This window comes from Ammospiza caudacuta, chromosome 19, assembly GCF_027887145.1.
Source record: "Ammospiza caudacuta isolate bAmmCau1 chromosome 19, bAmmCau1.pri, whole genome shotgun sequence".
In the NCBI taxonomy this organism is placed as follows: domain Eukaryota; kingdom Metazoa; phylum Chordata; class Aves; order Passeriformes; family Passerellidae; genus Ammospiza; species Ammospiza caudacuta.
Window position 1 is genome coordinate 3087660 of NC_080611.1, and position 19492 is coordinate 3107151.

Here is a 19492-nt window from a genome sequence, read left to right on the forward strand (position 1 = left end):
ATGTTTGCAAGTTACTGTATTGTTCCACGTCTGTATTACTCAGAATTTATGTCTAAGATCTAAGCCACAGACAGAGAAAGCTCTTTATTTATAAGGTCATGGAGTCTGACAGTCATTAAACTGTTCCCTGAACTGCTCCCAGTTTACAGATCAGCAATTGGCTTGTGGGGCCAGTATGGATATTTCTGCTTGTTCAGTTTGGTTTCAGGGAAGGCTTCACTCAAGTCTTCAAAGGTCATCTGTTCAAAGGGAATCATGTTCTGGAGCTTCTGGAGCTGTGGAAGCAGGGACAGACAATAATCACAAGTCAGAGGTCAGCAAGAAGGAGCAAGGCACAGCCAGGAGAGCGGGGTGTGCTCCAGACCATGCTCCCCAAGCAGGGGCAGCCTCACCTCCTGCTCGTACTGCGCGATGCGCGCCTTGGAAGCCTCGATGTACTCAGCAGTGCTCTTGGCCTGGGGAGAGCAGAGAATGTGGGCACAGTGGTTATGACAAACACACTGCCCCAGAGTGAACCTGCACACACCCCCAGGCTTTCAGCTGGCATTAAAATCCATCACTGTTACACTGGGAAACTGATGCAACCTCCAGCAGACCCCAGCCAGCCAAAGCCTGCCCCGGGCAGGGATCCCCTTACTCGGAAAGCCAGGCACGTGTGTGCAGGGGCACATCCACAACATCCCCTCCCTCTCACCCCTTCCCATCCCCACAGAAGGCAGGGACAGCCCCAGCAGGGAGTGGTTCACTTACAGCTTCCTTCTCCTGGGCATCAATCTTGGCAGTTTGTGTATCCACTGGCTCTGGAACCTTCAGTGCACTGAACTGTAAATTGCAAGACAAGTATTTTTAAGGTTTGTTTGACTGAAACAATCCTTCACATCGAGGTCACCTTCCCTAGCAGCAGGGCAGCATTCTCTCCTGTCTTCCTAGGATTTGCTCACAACCATGTACATTAATGAGCCAAAAGTGATCAGTGCAGCTGTCCCCTGTCCCTCCCAAGCAGCACTTGCTCACCCAGGAGCTTCCAGACATCTCCTCTGTCCTGCCCACCACCCCCAGGACACACACACACCACCCGTTCCCCACAGCACTGGAAGGCAGCTGGAAGGTCCCACACCACAGACTGACCCCATGACAGAGTTACTGCCCCACACAAAGCTCCCAGCCCCATCTGAGCTCAGTGGGTGCCTCCAGTCCTGGGAGGCAAATTTCCATACTGACACAACCAAGCTCCTCTGCTGATCCCAGTGTTTTCTTCTCAGTGCCCCAATTAAACTCCAAAGAGCAATACCCAGCTGGCAAGGAGACTGACCTTCTTCTGGAACTCATCCACCATTCCAGCCTTGGCAACATGAGCTTTGTAGAAAGCCCAGTCGATGGCCGGGGGCTTCTCTGGCAGCGCAGCCAACCTGAAAGGATGGAGCACAGCAGACATGAGCAGCAGCCTGAGCACCAGCACAGCCTGCTCTGCTCAGTTTAGCTGCTCTCCAGTTTGAAACAAGCCATTTCTGCAAATCCCTGTGCCCCTGGAACAGGCTCCTCAGGACAGACAAGCAGAGCTGAGCTTCACTCAGGCCCTCTGGGCACAGCCCTTAAGGAAGGACGAGGCTGTTCCACAACACTGAGCCAGAGGCAACCAGCAGGACTCCCTGCAGCTGCCAGCACTTGCATCAGGCACAGGATGCTAAAGGATTTGAGAACCAAGATGAATTTGTAGAGCATTTAACAGTGACAAAGCTCATGCCAAAGCAAGGTGCGCTCGCAGAGCTGCAGCTACGGGTTTACTCTGGGGAAGATTAACTAAAGGTGATTTGCCAAAAAAAGCCACCAGCTGCCTCAAGGTGACCCGCTTTAATACCTGCGAGGCCACTCCTGCGGGACCGCAGAGGGACAGACAGACAGACAGACAGACAGCGGCACTCGCAGCGGGCTGTGAGCGGGCACTCACCGGGCCGTCAGCGCATCGTTGCGGGTCTTCAGCGCGTTGAACATGGCTCGCTGGCTCGGCGGCACCCGCTCGGCGAACGCCGCCCAGTCCACGGCCTTCAGGGCAGCCCTGCGTCCCGCCATGGCTCCGCCTGGCCCGGACACACCGGTGGGTCACGGCGGGCGGGGACCGCGGAGCGCGGCTCGAGCCGGGAACGCGGCATGAGGGGCGGGATGGGGCGGGACACGGGGCCGGGGACACGGAACGGGGACACTGGGGATCGGGGCACGGAAAGGGTGCGGGCACGGGGATCGGGGCACGGAGGGAAGGCGGGCACCGGGGATCTGGGCACGGGGATCGGGGCACGGAGGGAAGGCGGGCACCGGGGATCGGGACACGGGGATCCGGACACAGGGGTCGCTCCTGAGCCCCGCCGCGACCTCACGCTGGCCCCCGTCCGCTCCCACCGGCCTCCCAACACCGAGCACGTCCCCAGCCTGTGCAGTCCCCCACCCTCGGGACTCGAGATCCCCCGCCCGGCTCCCCCTTCCCGCTCCCGCGCCCCGGGCCCGCTCTCACCTTCACTGACCGACACCGCCGTCCCCGCCGCGGGAAGTACCGCCCCCTCGGCTCCCGCCGCCCAATCAGAACGCGGACTGACCGGACGTCATCATCCCCGGAAGCGGCGCGGGCCGGAAGCGGCGATGGCGGCTATGGCGGCGGGCGGGCGCTGAGGCTCCGCCATGGCCGAGGGGCCGCCGAGGGGCCGCACGCCCAGCCCGGGCCCCGGGGGGGCGCCGGGGCCGCCCAGTCCCCGCGCGGCCGGAGCGGCGGCGGGGGCCGCCGGGGCGCTGTCCCCGCCCGCCGCCGCCTCCAAGTGGGTGCGGCTGAACGTGGGCGGCACGTACTTCGTGAGCACCCGGCAGACGCTGTGCCGGGAGCCCAAGTCCTTCCTGTGCCGTCTGTGCTGCCAGGACGGGCCCGAGCTCGGCTCCGACAAGGTGAGGCCGCGGCGGGGCCGGGCCCCATCCCGGGACAGCCCCTCCCCGTGTCGCCGCCGGTGCCACCGGCGTGCCCAGAGCTGGCCCCGAGCCTCCCGTACGGCCCCGGGCTGTGCCTGGGCCGGTGTGCCGCGGTTTGGGGCTCGTCACTGTGACACATCACCGGCTTGTCCCTCGTGCCCCACGGGCAGGGAGAGGAACGGGGCACCCAGAGGATGCCGCAGCTCCGATCCCTGCACCGCCCTGGGCTGCGCTCACGGAGCCGCCCGCACTCCCCCGGTGCTTACAGCGGGGAGGGAAGGAAGGAAACTCCTCGAAACAGGAATCTTACAATTTCTCACCCTGAGCATGTTTGCTGCTTTTAATATATTTCCCTTCACTCTCATTCATAAAAGATGATGGTGCGCTTTGCTTGCATGGCTGGACAGTTTTGAAGTCACTGCAGTTTGTTGTAAGGATTTTACAAGCAATTATTCTTGCAATTGCAGATTTTCCACGGGATCAGGTGCACAAGGTGTTGTAAATGTGTTGTGAGTGGGTTAGCCAGAATCAGTCGAGTCTGTTGCTGCTCCATTCAGAGTTTAATCTCAGGATAAATCCTGATTATGATTGAAATATCAGTCAGCAGCATCAGTGAGGAGAGGAGAGATTTCTGAGTGGGTTTGCACGGTTTCTTATTGCTTTAGAGTAGATTGGCAGGAGAAACAATGCTTTAAAGTCCTTAAGAGAGGGATGTGAGAGTTCTGCAGAGGGCTTGGCAATGCTGCAAAGCTGCTCAAGAGGTGCTTTTGGCTGTCAGTTGTTGGTTATTTAATGCCAATAGTTGTTGTATTGCTGGACACGTGGCAGGAGCGTTGCAATGTGTGTTTGCAGTAGTGGAAAGGGGAAAAAAAAGAGAACAGTTTTGGCTGTGGAGAAAGTTTGGCTGTTTTAGAAGTGGAGATCCCATCTTCCTCCACAGCCTCCTAGTTAAACTGGTTTGGAGAACAGGCTTAGCCAGAGCAGAAGTGCCAGGTTTTGGTTCTCACTGTAGTGAAAAAACCCTCCTAATCCCAGCTTTCCTCTCCAGGCCCATAAACTGTGCACAAGTGCTTCATGTAAGGCACCTGCCAGCATTGCTGGGGCTGCAATGTCCATAGATCAGACCCTGAAAAAGAAAAATGGTTTAAAAATGTAGCACATCTCTACACAGGCAAATGAATCCATGTTCTCAAAGAGAAACTGTGGCATTTATTGTGTTAGATTGACATTCTTGTTTGCTGGCCCCACTGAGCCGTGCCTGTTTTGCTGTCAGGATGAGACTGGGGCGTATCTCATCGACAGAGACCCCACGTACTTCGGGCCCATACTGAACTACCTCCGGCACGGCAAGCTCATCATCAACAAGGAGCTCGCAGAGGAAGGTGAGAGAAAAGCACAGGGGAGGCTGGAATTCCTGTTTGACAGCGCATCCAGAGCCCTCACCATCAACTGTGTGAGCAAGTTTCCCAGGAGTGCTGTTAGTACTGTTAATTGCTCATCAGCAGGGATGAAGTCAGCTCACAGCACGCCCTGGCACTGTGCTGAGCCCAAGGTCTGGTGCAGCCCATCTGCCCCTCACAGACCATGGTTCTCCCCAAACAGGCAGCTCTGAGGGCTTTCCCTTGATGGGGCTGGGTGAAGAAATGGACATTGTACCATGAGATTTTTGATAATCCCAGGGAAAGGGGAATAATCTTTCTTAAAGATCCTCTTAAGTCACAAGAGGAGGTGACAGCTAGTCAGGCATTTTCTCCTAGCCTCAGAGCAGGAGGTGGGTGGCACATTTGGGATTCTGACATCTGGGCTAGATTTGGAGTCAGCAGCAGGGCTGAATCCTTGTGACAGAATCATCTTCATGCTATCCTGTGCAAAGTAACAGAATCTGTGCTTTGGTTCCTCGTCAGGGGTGCTGGAAGAGGCTGAGTTCTACAACATCGCGTCCCTGGTGCGGCTGGTGAAGGAGCGGATACGGGACAACGAGAACAGAACCTCTCAAGTAATGCACCCCTGGGTCATGGAGGCTGTTCTGGGCCTCAGGAGGAGAGGCATGGCTGCAGCCCTTGCAGCAGCACTTCTTTGGTTCAGCAGCAACAGAGGAATAAATGCTGTTAGGTGGATTGAGGGCATGGCGAGCAAAGAGTCCTCAGTGTGGCTTTATAAAGCACAGACCACTGAGTCATCTCAGCCCTGCAGGGAATGGCAAGGGACACTTACAGGAGAGGGGCCAGGAGCAGGCATGGGTGATTATAAAGCAAAACATACTGCTTTGGCAAAGAACAGCTCAAACTCTTCCTTCTCTAAACCATTTCTTCCCTTTGTCTCTCTGTGACATGTTTCCCATTGATGCTCAGCTGATATCAGCACATCCAGTAGATTCAATTTCAGAAATGTTTTCAAAAAGCAGCAAATGGCTTTGAAAGCTAAGGAAGTTTTGGTTTCACTGTAGCTGAGACACCTAGAAAGCTTTTAAGAGAAGAGTACCAGGCACAGGGTTCTGTTTTGGAATCAGTGAGATAGAAGAGCCCTTAGAAAGCCTGGGGGGCTCTGACTTCCTAAGATGAGAGCAGGAGCAGCTTATTAATTTTTTAGCATGATCCTAGTAATTATATCATGCTAATTTTCTAGCATGATACTAGTAAAGCAATTACTAAACCCAGGCATTGTTCTCTGTGCCCCAGGGACCTGTGAAACACGTGTACAGAGTGCTGCAGTGCCAAGAGGAAGAGCTCACACAGATGGTGTCCACCATGTCCGACGGATGGAAATTTGAACAGGTACCATTACCAAAGAGTGGCAGAATCCTTTTGAAGAGTGGATGTTGAATAAGTAGAGTTGCCTGTTGAGTTGCTTTTCACACTGCTCTGCTCTTCTGAATAAGCAGCCTGACCTGAGCAGCAATCCACTTGTGTCCAGTTACTGACAGGGGAGAGCAGAAGTCACTCAAGCTCCCAGAGAGATTTCATTTTCTCTCAGGGCTTCTTTTCTCCTTGTCAAATCCCAGGGCAGTTCTTTCCTTCTCCTGCATTTCATCACATACACCAGGCCACAGTATAACAGTTCTATCCAGGAAAATTACCGGAGCCATGAAAAAACAGAGCACAACTTTCTTGGAACCTCAAAGCCACAACTGCTGCATTTGCTGAAGAGGCTCTGAGTGACAGGAGAACTCTCTGCAGATGTCTTTGCAGTGCAGCTGGCTCCAGGGCTGTCACTGCAGATGCACAGGGCATTGGGTCCACGTTTGGTTTCTGGAATCAAACACAGTTCTCTTATTTCTGGGGAGGGAGAACTGGAGCCAGCTGGCCTGTGTGTTATGTTATATTAAGAAACTACAGAATAGGGTCTGTGGATTTACAGCAGTGTCTTCCCATTTAGTCCAGCTTCAGAACAGGTGGATGCTGTGGGAAGTGTGCTGACATGAAGTGAGGCAGAGAATTAGGAACAGCACTTCCCATCAGTTGTTCCTTTGGATCTGTTCTTTAATGCCTGAAAACTATCTCAGAGTGGAGAGGCAGCCAAAAACCTGCCCCTGGAAGGAAATAGTGAAATCTTGTGACCAAGAACCACTCATTGCTCCATGAAAATGCAGTTCTCCAACACCCAGGTTTTGCTGTCCAACAGTTTACAGAATCTGCCTTTCACACGTCCATATCTATACCCCCAAAACCTTGAGGCTACAGGCAGTGCCTTTCATGGGAACCTGCACCCTTAGATCTCTCCTAATCTTCCTTTTTAAATCTATAATCTATAAATATGGAGCTGGCTCTTCCAAAATCTGTTTGGACATGGAAGTTAAGGTGCATGCTGCACATTAAAGTTTCCTGGACACACACAGTTGGTAAGAGTCACAATGCTTTCTTCAGATGACTTGGATTTATTTTCTGGAAAGCAGAACTGAGTTGTAAATGACAAATTAGCTCTGTACTCCAGGATGTCCTTTTAATGTAATAATGATGAATGAGACAGATGGCATTTCTTGGATTGAGTCCAGACCCCCTCAACACAACAGTAATAGAATATAATCCTGTTTACACAGATACCAGACTCCATTTTGGCAGCATCCACATAAAGGACAGTGTCTGTTTGCCACATGTCCCCAGCTAATCCAACATCTGCCTGGGGTAAAGAATTCCCATTTCCACATCAGTCACAAGGCAGTTGAGAGCTGAGTTCAGCAAGGACCAGGCAATTTGCAATGCCTGCCCACGTCTGAGTGAACTGGATATTATGTATTGCACAATCTGTTTTCCCTTTCCCACCCCCAGAAGCTGGGCAATGTTCTGCTGTGTTCAGCATTAGTTTCAAGCTGGAATTCCTTCCCGGGGCTCCAGGTGCCACTAGAGGGCTGTGGAGCTCGGATGTGTCCCTGCCTTACACACACACACACACACACAGGAGGCTGCAGGGGACACTTCATCCAGAACAGATCTGGGACAGTCCTCTCTCACAGCAACTGCAGGAATAAAATCAAGGCTCACTGATTGTTACCTTGGCTGTCTCCTGTTGCACAGCTGATCAGCATTGGATCTTCCTATAACTATGGAAATGAAGACCAGGCAGAATTCCTCTGTGTTGTGTCCAGGGAGCTCAACAATTCTACCAATGGCATTGTCAAGGAGCCAAGTGAGAAGGCCAAGGTAAGGCACCTGCTCAGATGTATCAGTTTGAATTCCCCTAGAAAGAAAAACCTTTCCTGCACCAAGCTGCACCAGTCGTTCTGTGGATCAGCTTTCCATTGCCTTCTCCATCCCCTCTTGGAAGATTTCATGATTTACTGTAGGACAAGAGCTAAGGCTCTTTGTGAACTTCAAATTAAGATCAAAATACGAAATAAGATCAAATGAAGGAAAGAATAACTTGAAGAGGGAGAACAGAGTAGCAAGGACCTTTGAGGTTAGGTTTTGTGGTTGAAGGATGTTGCAGGGAGAAACAAGATTTTTCTTCTCTTTCAACCCTCCCCATCCCTGGAAGTGTTCAAGGCCAGGTTGGATGGGGCTCTGAGCAGCCTGGTCTAGTGGAAGGTGTCCTTGCCCATGGCAGAGAACAAGATAAGCTTTAAGGTCCCTAGGTCCCTTCCAAACCATTCCATGAATCCACTTTTTTTGTTGGTTGTTTTTTTTTTTTTCCCCAGAATTAAAACAGAAGGCAACATCTTTACCTCCTGGCAAGCAGCTAAGCAGGATTTCTAGAGAAGGGGCTCACTTACCCTTAACCAGCCTATCATTTGTTTTGGTGGCATAAAAGCCTGCAAGCTGCTCTCACATTAGTCCATGCTTCCTTTCTCTGCAAAACCCAAGGACTCTGAACAGGAACTTGTGCACTTAAACTTGTCTGAGGTTTTCACAGAAGGTCTCTTCTGTTTCAGATTCTTCAGGAGCGAGGATCCCGGATGTAATTCAAGTGTCCACTCCATTAAACTCCCAGATGTCACAGGGCAGTCCAGCTGGGCAGAGCATCTCTCCACAGAGCAACCCAGCCCTTGTACAATAACCAAGCTAATGCAAAGCAAAGCCAAGCCTGTTCTGCCAATGGCAAATAATTCTGGTCATAACCAAAGGCTTTTCTCTTACCCTGGAAACCGAGAAAGGAAAAGACTCTTCCAGTTGGACAGTCCTTTCCACAAGTATTTGTTTGATTTCCTTGGCCAGCGCTGTATTGAATTTTTCCGACAATGGCTGGGCCGGATTCCCAGTCGGAGCCTTTGTGAAGGTTGCTCAGGTCCTCAGGCCCTTGTAATCAATCCCACCTTCCACAGGCTGCTGTGGGTGGGAAGCTCCATATTTGAGCTGTGCCATTGCTTGCACCCAGGTCTGCTCCAGAAAAGTGCAGGGACCTTGCAGTGCTCCCCCTTCTCCCCCAGATCTGAAGAACAGGGCTTTAAAAGGAGGAACAAAACAACCACTCCTAAAAATCCCACACAAACTTTTCTATCCTTGCTTTGTATCTGTTCCTTGTTCAATTCCTAAGAGCTGAGTTTAGATCTGAGGGGAGGGGAGTTGTGTATCCATCTGACACAGGTCTCACTGGTAACACTATTCCACATGGGCTCCTGGTATTTTCCAAAGCCCATCACTTTGTATGCATAAACAAAGAGACCTGTGTTCACCCAAAATAGTGATAGAGTGATAATCCCATCCTTTACACTTCTCCACAGAGGAAGAGTGGTGACATCTTCCCTCCCCAGTACCCTGTCATGGCCATATCTTAGCCTGGTGCAAAGTCATAAGGTTTAGGGACTTGCTGCTGCCAAGTTCAGCTTTGCCTTGTTTGTCTCCAGCAGTGTGGGCTCTGTCTCCTTCCCTCTCACCAGGGAGGGCTTGAGGCAGAATTTCTTTTCTACTGTAGCAAGCAGGCAGGTTTGTCTGACCCCACGAGATCCTTTGCAGAGGAGATCCCTGATTTACACACAGTGACCTGCAGCCCCCTCATGTCCCCACCTTTAAGAGATCACCTCAAATTACAGAGGGACGTCACAGAGCTGGGGTGGGGGGGGTTTGGTGAAAAGTTGCCAAACTATTGTAATGTTTCTTGTCCAAAGTGATGTGTCAACTTTTGTGACTTTTCTTTCCTTTTTTTTTTTTTTTTTTTTTGGAATGCCTTGGATAGATGTGCAAAATGTTTGTTTGTGCCTCTCTTGAATTCTTATCTTAGCCAAACTGCAGTCACTGGTTCCCCTCTGTTACTCTGTGCCACCCCTAACCAAGGGCATGTCCCTCCTAGTCTGGTAAATGGAATTTCATAGGAATTTGCTGCATGTTTTTCCCCTTTCATCCTGGCTTTGTTCTTTGTAGCCTGAGTGTTCTGGCACTTGGGTCATTTTCAGTCCCAAACTGACATTACAGCAAAGCTTAGGAGATGCTGGAATTCAGACATTGACAAGCTCAGAGCAGATGTTTCTCAATAAGCTACCAGAAAATTCTTCACCTGGACTGAGGGGTTGGGCTCCTTTTTGGAGGGCTTCAGCTACCCATGTTCTCCTGAAAGTTTTGGCTCAGAATTAGGCAGGTTTTCCATCTTAACCACTTGTTGCTGAGAGGGTCCTACCAACAGTCCAACAACCAGTTCAGTGCCCAAGATGTGCAGCAGAGACACTGAGTGGCACCGCTGTGCTCTGCCTCTCTGCAGTCCTTCTGCATGTCCTCCTGCCTGTCCTCCATCCTGCTTTGCCAGTGTACCTCCTGCAGTGGAGCCCTTGCCTCATTCTCAAGACAGACTGCTTAATTGTCTGTGCTAGATTAGTCCTGGTAACAACAGGCTGTGCCAAATGTCTTTGAATTCACATTGTGTCAGTGACAGGCTGTTGAATCACAGCTGGCTTTCCATCACACTGAAGAACCCAGCTCTGCTTCCCTCCATCTGCCCTGTTTATAACATGGTGAGCTGGTGTTGGTGTGATCCGACTACACACCTTGGCTGGGCCTGAACAACACTGTGATGTGTACAGATCTCCCTCCTCTGTCCCTATGCTGTAGCCTCAGCCACTGTCTGTGCTCATAGCTAAGAAATCAAGCACATGTATGCAAGTTAGCAGCCTGAAAAGCCCTTTGACACTCATTTGTCTTATTGCCTTCCTCAGAGGAGGGAGTTTTTGGGAACTGGTCAAGAAATACCAAACTAAAGGCAAGAGGAACTGGTCAGGCTGTGTTTGCCACATTGATGCCACCTGAGCACCTTGTTAAACCATGGAGCTCAAAGCAACCCTGGCTGCAGAGGGAGACTTTGTGTCCTGTACAGCTCCAGCAGACAAGAATAACAAACCCTTCCCTGGCTGCTTTGTGTCACACGTGCTGAAGCCCAGGGAGGGTTGCCTGATGCAGTGATGCCATGGCTGTCCCCTGTGAGCCACAGAGAGCCTAAAAGTGACCATTAGCAGGTGAATGGCACAGCTGCTTAACTGATGAGCACAAGAAAGAGCCAAGTTGCATCTTGGTTTTCCCTTTCATGCTACTTTTGGCAGTGAGAAGGTGCCAGGGGACCATGGACTCTTTGAGTTCCATTGCAGGGTCTGTTGAATTTCAGCAGAACAAATTTATGGTACAAAATCAATCATTGGTACTGGATGCTCAAGTTTTTGGGTGATGTTTAGGACCAGGCATGAAGTCCATCCAGAGCAGGTACATTCCAAGTGAAGGATTTCTCCTTCCCTGACTCTGCTAAGTCACCTTTACCCTGAGACAGGGCAGGTCTCAGCATTATGCACCAGTTGCATCCCTTCTGTGCTCAAACAGGGCTTTTCCTTCCATTGCCTTTCACTCAGTCACAACTATATCAAAATTAGTGCTGAATTAAGATGAAATTTGTCCCATTCACTCTAAAAAAGTGTAGCATGTTGTGGTGAGTAGAGTAGGAGAGCAGGGGTAGATCTACTGGCTGTCCAAGAGTGCTTATGCCTCTTGGGAAGGTTCACTTTAAAGCATTGATCCTGGGAATGGAGTGTATGACACTTTAGATTTTTTTTTTTAAACTTTCCCAGTGGCCTAAATTGTTCCATTATGGCAAGACTGGAAATATCCTCTTGAAGTGTCTTTGTTTCTGCACATTTTTAAAAACTGATTTTTCTCAGGGGTGACTGAGTGGGCTGAGGCGAAGGGGGCCTGGTTGGCTGCGGGGCAGGGCCGGGGTAGCCGGGCCTGGGCTCCTACCCGGAGGTTTTGTACAGTTTGTCACATGTCAGTGCCCTTTGCTACTGTTTCTCTTTGTTTATTAAATGTGTTTGAATAACAGTTGAGATGCTGTGAATTTGTTTTTCCCAATAAAGATTCTGAAATGGGTTTGAAAAGTTTGAAAGGCAGTCTGCAGCCTGCTGCTTTGCCTGCAGCACACAGACACTGCATTATGGGGGATGAAATGTGCAGATTGGGCACTTGCTTCTGGCTTCACTTCTAACAATCATTTGCCAAAAGGAGAATCTGGAGTCCTCCTAGGCTGCTTTCAGGGATAAAGGTACAACTGAAGCTTGTTTCTGATGTTTTAGTCTATAAAATAATTTATCCTAACCATTTCCACTGATAACCACAAGCAAGCAGAACATGAATACAACCACTAAATGTGAGTAGCTAAAACGGGAAGAGGATTTTTTTTTCTTGGCAGTTGTCATTTGCTAAACCCCTACTCAACACTGGACCACAGGAGGAAGGGTCTGACTCTTTCAGCTTTGGTGCTGCCAGAAGTTGGATGACATTGGCAGTTCAGGCCCAACACAATGAAAAGGAAGAGCAAGGACACAAGTGAAGAATGAGAAGTCTTGAGTTAATCCTACTCTTGATTGCAAGTGGCTGTTGCCTCCTGTGGGTACTCTGAAGGCTGCCAGTCTCCATCCTCACTGCCACAAGACCCTCAAAGCCACAGAGCAGGGAAGGGCTGACACATCCCCAAACCAGGGTTTAACACCAGCACAGTGGAAGAGGATGAGACTCTCCCCACACAGGGAGCTCACCAGAAACCATGGCTAAGCCAAGTCACCACCCAGCATGAGTTGATTTAAGATAGTATTTTCAAACCTCTAGACCCATTTATCCCAATTCACTGCACTGCCAGTGAATTTGCCCAAAGCAAATCCACTTTTGAAGTGCTAGCAGAGTCTTGGGCAGAGGTGGAAACTGCAGTGCTGGCACTGCTGACACCACACACATATCTGTTCATCAGGGAGGGCTTGTCAGCAGAAATTCAGGTTACAGCCAGCATTTACAGAATGCCATAACCTCCCTGCTACCCCACCTTAGGGCTGTCTGATAAGGCCACATAAGGTGGAAAAAGCTTTGCAGGACCTTTAACCAGCTCCAGGTGTGCCAGGCAGGTGGCTCCTCTAACACAATGCCATGGCACCACGCAGGAGACACAAACATTGCTCTGTGTTCCTACAGGAACCAGGAGCTGGGGCTGCCAGGTCTTTGCACCGTCCCTCACTTTCCCATCCAAGGCATTGGAACCCATTAACTCCTTTAAAAATGAGTTTTTTTACTTGCTGCAGGAAACAGGTGATGCCTCAGCATTAACAAGTGATGAGAGGTTGTGCAGGATTGGCAGCATGTGTTAACTTACCCAAAGTGAAAATCAACCCCGTGGGTCAGCTCTTAATGTGCTGGTCCTGCTGCTGCCAGGAGCCCAAAGCTCAGCTCTCCCCGTTGCCAAACCCAGGCTGCTCTGGAGCTGCTGCAGCAGCAGAAGGGAAAGGGGGATGGTTTGCAGCAGAAGTGACCTCAGCAGAGGGTTATGGGCCCTGACTCTTGTCTGGGTTGATCAGAGCACCCCAGGCTGCCTCCCAGCGCTGTTGCCCCAGGAAGAGGTGGGATACCCAGTGAGGGCACATCCCCAGGCACAAGCAGCTCCTGTGAGTGAGGGGCTCTGTCCACGGGGCTGTGCCACCACCAAGGCAGGAGGTGAATGGCACCACAAAAACACCCAAGGGATTTTGTACCTGCCCATAGCAGGATTTGGTCCCTCCTACCCCCAGAGACAACCAGGGGGAAAAAATTCTCCAGGTGGCTTTGCCAGGTGCCTGGGGGAAAGATGAGTGATGAAACATCACATTTTCTGACAGCCAGAGTAAAGTCAGTAGGTAGTGCATGCACGAAGCTGTGGCAGAGGGACTTGAAAATCCCCTCATCAGACTTTTCTGCATTGGAAAGCACTTAAAAAGAGAAATTTTACATCCTCCTCTGGAAAGAGAGGCTCAGGGCCCCTCTTGTCCTCCAGGCTGTGTCCAGGGCCCACCAGGCTCCCTGGAGCTGGTGCTCACCTCCCCACAACACTCACATTAGTCACCCCAGCTGGCAGCTCACCTTGCCCCTGACAGTTTTGCCTGGAACACAATTAATTAATTAATTAATTGGTTTTTCTGGCCTGCCTGTTCTTGTCTGTGGACAAAGAGGAAATAGTAATTGACATTAAAGATAGAAAATGGTTTTAGCAGTGTCAGGCACCCATCAGCATCCAACTGCTTGGCCTGGGGCTCCAGCAAAATGCAGTGGAAACTGAGGCTGCATTTGCCCTCTGCACACGTGGGAGGGTGAAACACAGCGATGCAGAGGTCCTGCCACAGCCATGCTTGCATCTTGCACAACCCCTTCACATGCTCTGCCTCAGGCTCTCACACAGACGAAGGTCAATTCCTCACTGACCCGCCCACCCTCACCCGGAACAAAGTAATCAAGCCAGATCTGTCTGCAGACGGGAAGCCTGCAGATATTTTCAACTCAGCTTTCGAACTTGTTTGGGAAACAAGGACCTTGGCCATGTCCTTCTACCTAGACCTGGCTCTGAGGCAGTTATTGACGGTTTAACCCAACTTTCACATGGTTAAATAACTGCCTCATACCCTCTTGCTTTCCAGGCTGGAGAAACACATTGGTTACTCCAAACCACAGTGAAGAAAGAATTGCAATGCCCTAGTAATTACCTTCAGATTGTGGTGTAACAGATGAGCAAAGGCTTATCTCAAAAGATAAGCTTTTTTGACCTTCTGGTAATATTCCCTGTTAGAGGCCTCCATCCCTCCTAGGTGTTTCCCCGTGTGAAGTGCACAGAGTCCTCAGGTTTTATCAGTGGGCTGAGAACTCCACTGGTCTCTGTGTCACCAAGAATATCCTTGAGCTCAGGGCCATCTAGGCAGCAGGTCCTTTACCACAGCCAGGAAAACATGCATCAGTGATCTTGATGAATTCAAATGACAGCATCTAAAAATGAGGAAAACCATTTGGGCAACCAAGCAAGGAGACAGGCCTTTAACCTGAGCACTGAGTTCAAGATGTCCTAGAAAAGCAGGCAGATTCAACACTAAACAGATAGAAAACATCTAATAAATTGTCACCCTTAACCTAATGTTCCAGTGTGTTTTTATCTAAAACTTTAATACAAAGAAACATGTGAAAAGTAAGAAGAGGAGGGACATATTTGCCAAATCAATGGGGATTTGTCCATGAAACAAAGGCTCAAGGCCACATTTTCCTGTTTCCACACCCCTCTGAAAATATGACCCTAAGGCACACAGGAACCTGTACTTCCCACTGGGATAAAGAGTTCCTGCCTTTCCTTTTCCAGAAATCACAAAACTAAACATTGTAATCCCTCTGGGTATGAGCCTCAGTGTCAGCACTAAGTTGCTGTATCTTCTCCTCTACCCTGTTATGACCTGTAAGCATCACCCATATTTTCCTCAGAGCAGGACATATTCCTTGGACAGGAGAGCTGGGCAGGGCCTGGCTGGGATGGCATCTGCCCAGAGCTAAAGAGCCAAAGCTGAATAGCTGGAGCCCAAAACCAGCTGGCTTCCTAAAAACCATGCTCCAAAATTTCTGGCTGAACACCTTCAACCCCACACAACCTCCTCCAGCTGCTCCACAGATCCAGCAGTCAGACACAAGGAAACATTCCTTTTGATCTTACTCCCAATGAGTCCCTTATTCCTTATTAATAAAAGCCAATTTAAATCATAATTAAGAGCTTGTTAGAGGGAACTTTCAGCCACTGCTCAGGATCAAAATATCAATCTATGAAAGAGATGCCCTACAGCAGGGCTAGGCTACCCACAGCAGCATCACATCCCATTTCTCCCTCTGCCACATCCTCACCTGCGGGAGTTTTCTTGCAGCTAATGACAAGGTAACTTCATTTCTTGAGAAGCCTCATTTTCCTAGGAACACACCCTGCCCTCACCTTCCCAACTGCTGGAAGAAAAGCACCCACAGCTTCCAGATATCCTCAGTAACCTCAGCCAGGTTCCTAGCAAGGACCTCCATCTGTTCAGGTCCTCCATGGTCCCTCTCTCTGTCCACTCCCAGGGCAGTGTGGCAGGTTAGGGTGTCACACAGCACGAACCACAGCTGCTCCCAAAACCACCTTCACCATGAATTTATGCAATTTCTTCCACAGACTCATCTCCAGATCCCCATTGCCTCAGGGAATGTTGTCCTTCTTGGCACCACACTGCACACAAAGCACAGGCTCTGGGACAGCTGGGGACCAGAGGGGATGGTGGCAGTCAGGAGGGCAAGGGCCAGCATGCACACAAACCATCTGCAGTCACCCACCAGGCAGAGATCCACCACAGGGATAAAGAGCAGGGACAAGCCACAGCTTGCTGAATTCCTGCAGGCCAACGGGAGCTGTCAGTGCATGCTCTGGTGCCAGCTGCCTCCTCAGCTCTCATTTCCCATCTCCAGGCTAAGCCATTTTATCCCAGCACTGGCTAATGGCCATTAAACCTAGTCCCAAAAGGGGGATTTCTCACCTGGTTTTACAGCCACATTATCAGTGATTAACGAGCACAAAGCAGACAAGCAGACCCCAAGTTAACCCAGGAGAGCAGAAAGCAGTGGTGAAACTGAGCAAAAAGTGATCCATGCAAGGATCTGGACATAAATGCAGCTGGGGAACAAACAGGATGGAGGGGGTGTAGGAGGAGGATACAGATGAGGCTGGTTGGGCTAATTAAGACCTGTTAGTGCAGGAAGGACCCTGATCCCTTTTGCAGGGGGAGGATGTGGGAGTGATGCTATGGGAACTGCTTGGGAAAGTCAGGATAAACCAGCACTTCCTCCATGTTTGGCACAGCACCATTTTCTCAGTACTAGCAGAGCTGGTCTGAAGGGGTTTTGCCAGGGTTGTTCAGATCCTGTCCCAGCCTCAGGAACCTGTTTTCAGGTGCTCTGAGACCTTGGTTTCTGTTGGGTCTGTCTACATTCCAGGGATGGATCAGAGCAAGAGTTTAATTTGTGACTGAACCTGGGGCAGGAGCAGCTCCCTGCCACAAAGCACTCTGCAATCCCATAGCTGAAATGTCCCTTCATTTCCCTGGCTTTAAACAAAAAAACAAAACCCAAACCAAACAACCCCCCACACTTCCTCTGCAAGAATTAATCTGCCAGAGGATTTGCTAATCTGGATCTCTGGAACAAATTCAACTGGTCTTTCTCAAGTGTGATTTGCAAGCTCGGAGGCGTTTGCACTTTGGTATCCAACCCCAAAGAACCACAGAACCATTTCCAACTAAAGGTTGGAAAATACCTTTAAGATTATTGAATTCAGCTGTTAACCCAGCACTGCTAAGACCACCACTAAACCCAGTTTTTAAGCCCCAAAGCTGCTGCTGAGGCTCCTGAGCTCAGGGCTGGTTTACCAAGCTGTAACATGCTGGCAAGGACAGGGAGAGAGCAGGGGACTTGCAGCCACTGCCACCATGCCCAGCCTGTCCCCTGAGGGCTGCAAGCAACTGCTGACAAGTGACATCCAGCAGAGAGAAGCCACAGCACTGGGCCAGCTTGCACCACTTGGGCTGGTGCTTTAATCAGAGCTAAATCTGGATTCTCTGCTGTCACCTCACTGGATGACCTTGGAAAAGTCAACTGGTATACAAGATTAGCTACATGGGAGAGGATGGCAAAGCAAGCCATGGTCTCAGGATGAAAAGGTACTACTTTAAAAGTCACTTATAAAGGTATTTACCAAGACAAGTGCTTGGCTCTCCTACCCTCAATAGACATTGAGTGACCCCAAAAAGCAGTTTACCACCCTGCTCAGTTTACAGTAAACATCTTGCTTCTGTACATGCAGCTTATTTTACACATTCATAAAATGTGTCCAGTGCATGCCAGGGCTGAGCTTGATGGCAGGATGGTGCAAGAAACCTTCTTCTCCAATCCCATTCCTGCTCTCAAGCTGCAGGCATTGTCCAGTCTCTGAGCACCCCTCCAAGCCCCATTGCTTTGGGCAGCAGTTCTTTGTCCCCCCAGCCACACTCCTGACTTTCCTGCTGGACCCTGTGCCTGGGTCTCCCTCCTCAGTGACTCCAGAGAAGAAGTGGGCTGCTCATCTCCCTGCAGAGGTGCCCCAGCTACAAGCTCATACTGAAGACTATAAATACCATTATTTGCATAACATAAACCTGTATTTGTGAAATATAAACATCTTCCTTTGAGGTGAGCTACATAAATGCCCCAGGCTCTTGTGTCTCTTGGCATAAAGGGACACAACACTCCCTGTTCTTGGAGGGAGCAGCCAGGACCCCTCATGCCAGCAGCTGTTTTTTCCCCATCGGAGCTGAGAGAAACTGAGGCACAGAAGAAGGACTCCTGGTCTGCTGTCATAAACAACAGCTACCAGGGCTGCTCTGCAACAGCTAGGGAAATCCCAGGTTTGGAGGCTGATGTCTCAGGGATCGCTGGAAGAAGAAACAACACTCAGACACGAACAGGAGAGAATTAGCTTATCAGGGCAGACAGTGACTGCCAGAGGCTGGAAAGACAGACTGGAACAGGCAGTTGTTCCCTGTGTCCCATCCAGGGCACCCGTGTGTCCTCAGGTGCTCCACAGGCTGGTAGAGAGAAGCACCTTTGCACTCTTCACCTGCTCCCAACAAAAGCACACTGTTTGCAGCAGGCACCCAGGTGTGGCTATGGCTCTGAACTCCAATCCTATTCCCAGCCCTACTAAGAAGGGATGATCACGTGCGTGTGAAAATCTGCCCATGTTTCACAGGCGTCCCAGTCCTGTCATGTTCACTGCTCAACACCAGGAGCAGTTTGCTTAAGAGCACCAAGCCCAGAGGAGCAGGACAACACACACCAGCCCTCCACTTTCACACCGTCCGTCCTATCTCGGTACCTTGGAAGGGTTAACCCGCGGCTTTGCGCGGCGCTGCTGCTGCTCGGTGTGGCGCAGCCCGCTAAACCAGAGCTGGAATAATCTTGTTCCTTTACCTTTGTAAAGGAGGCTGCGAGGAGGTCGTGTGGCACCTGATGCCCAGGGTCCTTGCAGCGACTGTGCAGGTCGGGCTGCCCAGGGGAAAAGGTGTCCTGCAGCCTGGGGCAGCAGGTGGACGAAAGCCATGGGGTCTGCAGCCCCACCGGAGAGTCCTCCCCCGTAGGCAGGCACCCAGGGAGATGTGAGGGGAGCCAGGAATCTGCTGGACAAACTCAAAAGTTGGACAGAGTAGCTGGGAACAGAGAAGAGCTGTGCTTCTGCCTTTTTTTGCAGGTTTGCTGTTGCCGGGGAGAGGTTTTAGGCTGTTATCCAGCTAATTCACACCACAGAGACAAGCACTTGAATTAGTTGCATTATCTGCGCCCAGCTAAATTGGACAAAGGATTAAAGTGTGCTGAGCACCACCACCGTGATTTGCATCTCAGAGCCCCTTCCCACGGGCCCCCTCTGCTCCCAGCCTTTTTTTTTTTTTTTTTTTTCACTCTCTGGCTGTGAGCCAGGCAGCATAAGAGCCCTGTTTACAGAAATGATGCCTAGGTTAATATTGCAAAAGACTTCATCAAAGGCTGTAGTCGCTACTGAAGCCGAAGGGTCTGACCGTGGGCCATGAGCTGACCGGGCTGCGCGCACAGGGGATGAGCCACAGCCACGCGGCACCGCCCTCCGTTTGACAAATTCGGGTCTCAGCCTGAGGTATGAAACTAACCTTCTGCCACCATAGCATATTTGAAATAACGAGCAAAATCAAACTATTATTCATCTCTAAAGCTGCACACAAAACCTCAATGCAGCTGTTGTTTTAGGGAAAAAACACTATTGGAGTGCTAAGAAAATATTGCGCTGT

At 50.5% G+C, this 19492-nt stretch overlaps 2 protein-coding genes across 2 annotated transcripts; one reads left to right on the forward strand and one right to left on the reverse strand.

Annotated features, from left to right (window-relative positions):
* Window positions 1–2562, reverse strand: ATP5PD (ATP synthase peripheral stalk subunit d). Its single transcript, XM_058817376.1, has 6 exons — window positions 2507–2562; window positions 1949–2078; window positions 1313–1409; window positions 751–822; window positions 393–455; window positions 1–275 (listed from the first exon to the last, which is right to left on the reverse strand). The coding sequence occupies exons 2-6, from the start codon at window positions 2068–2070 to the stop codon at window positions 144–146; spliced, it is 486 nt and encodes a 161-aa protein (XP_058673359.1). The 5' UTR covers window positions 2071–2078; window positions 2507–2562; the 3' UTR covers window positions 1–143.
* Window positions 2563–2670: 108 nt separating this feature from the next.
* Window positions 2671–11736, forward strand: KCTD2 (potassium channel tetramerization domain containing 2). Its single transcript, XM_058817536.1, has 6 exons — window positions 2671–2928; window positions 4223–4331; window positions 4854–4945; window positions 5628–5723; window positions 7461–7586; window positions 8315–11736. The coding sequence occupies exons 1-6, from the start codon at window positions 2671–2673 to the stop codon at window positions 8342–8344; spliced, it is 711 nt and encodes a 236-aa protein (XP_058673519.1). The 3' UTR covers window positions 8345–11736.
* The last annotated feature ends 7756 nt before the right edge of the window (window positions 11737–19492 follow it).

Coding starts and splice junctions, on each gene's coding strand:
- ATP5PD (XM_058817376.1), bottom strand. CDS start 2,070: ATGGCGGGACGCAGGGCTGCCCTGAAGGCCGTGGACTGGGCGGCGTTC. Junction 1,410..1,948: donor AACGATGCGCTGACGGCCCG/GTGAGTGCCCGC, acceptor CCATCCTTTCAG/GTTGGCTGCGCTGCCAGAGA. Junction 276..392: donor TCGCGCAGTACGAGCAGGAG/GTGAGGCTGCCC, acceptor CTGCTTCCACAG/CTCCAGAAGCTCCAGAACAT.
- KCTD2 (XM_058817536.1), top strand. CDS start 2,671: ATGGCCGAGGGGCCGCCGAGGGGCCGCACGCCCAGCCCGGGCCCCGGG. Junction 4,946..5,627: donor ACGAGAACAGAACCTCTCAA/GTAATGCACCCC, acceptor TCTGTGCCCCAG/GGACCTGTGAAACACGTGTA. Junction 5,724..7,460: donor ACGGATGGAAATTTGAACAG/GTACCATTACCA, acceptor CCTGTTGCACAG/CTGATCAGCATTGGATCTTC.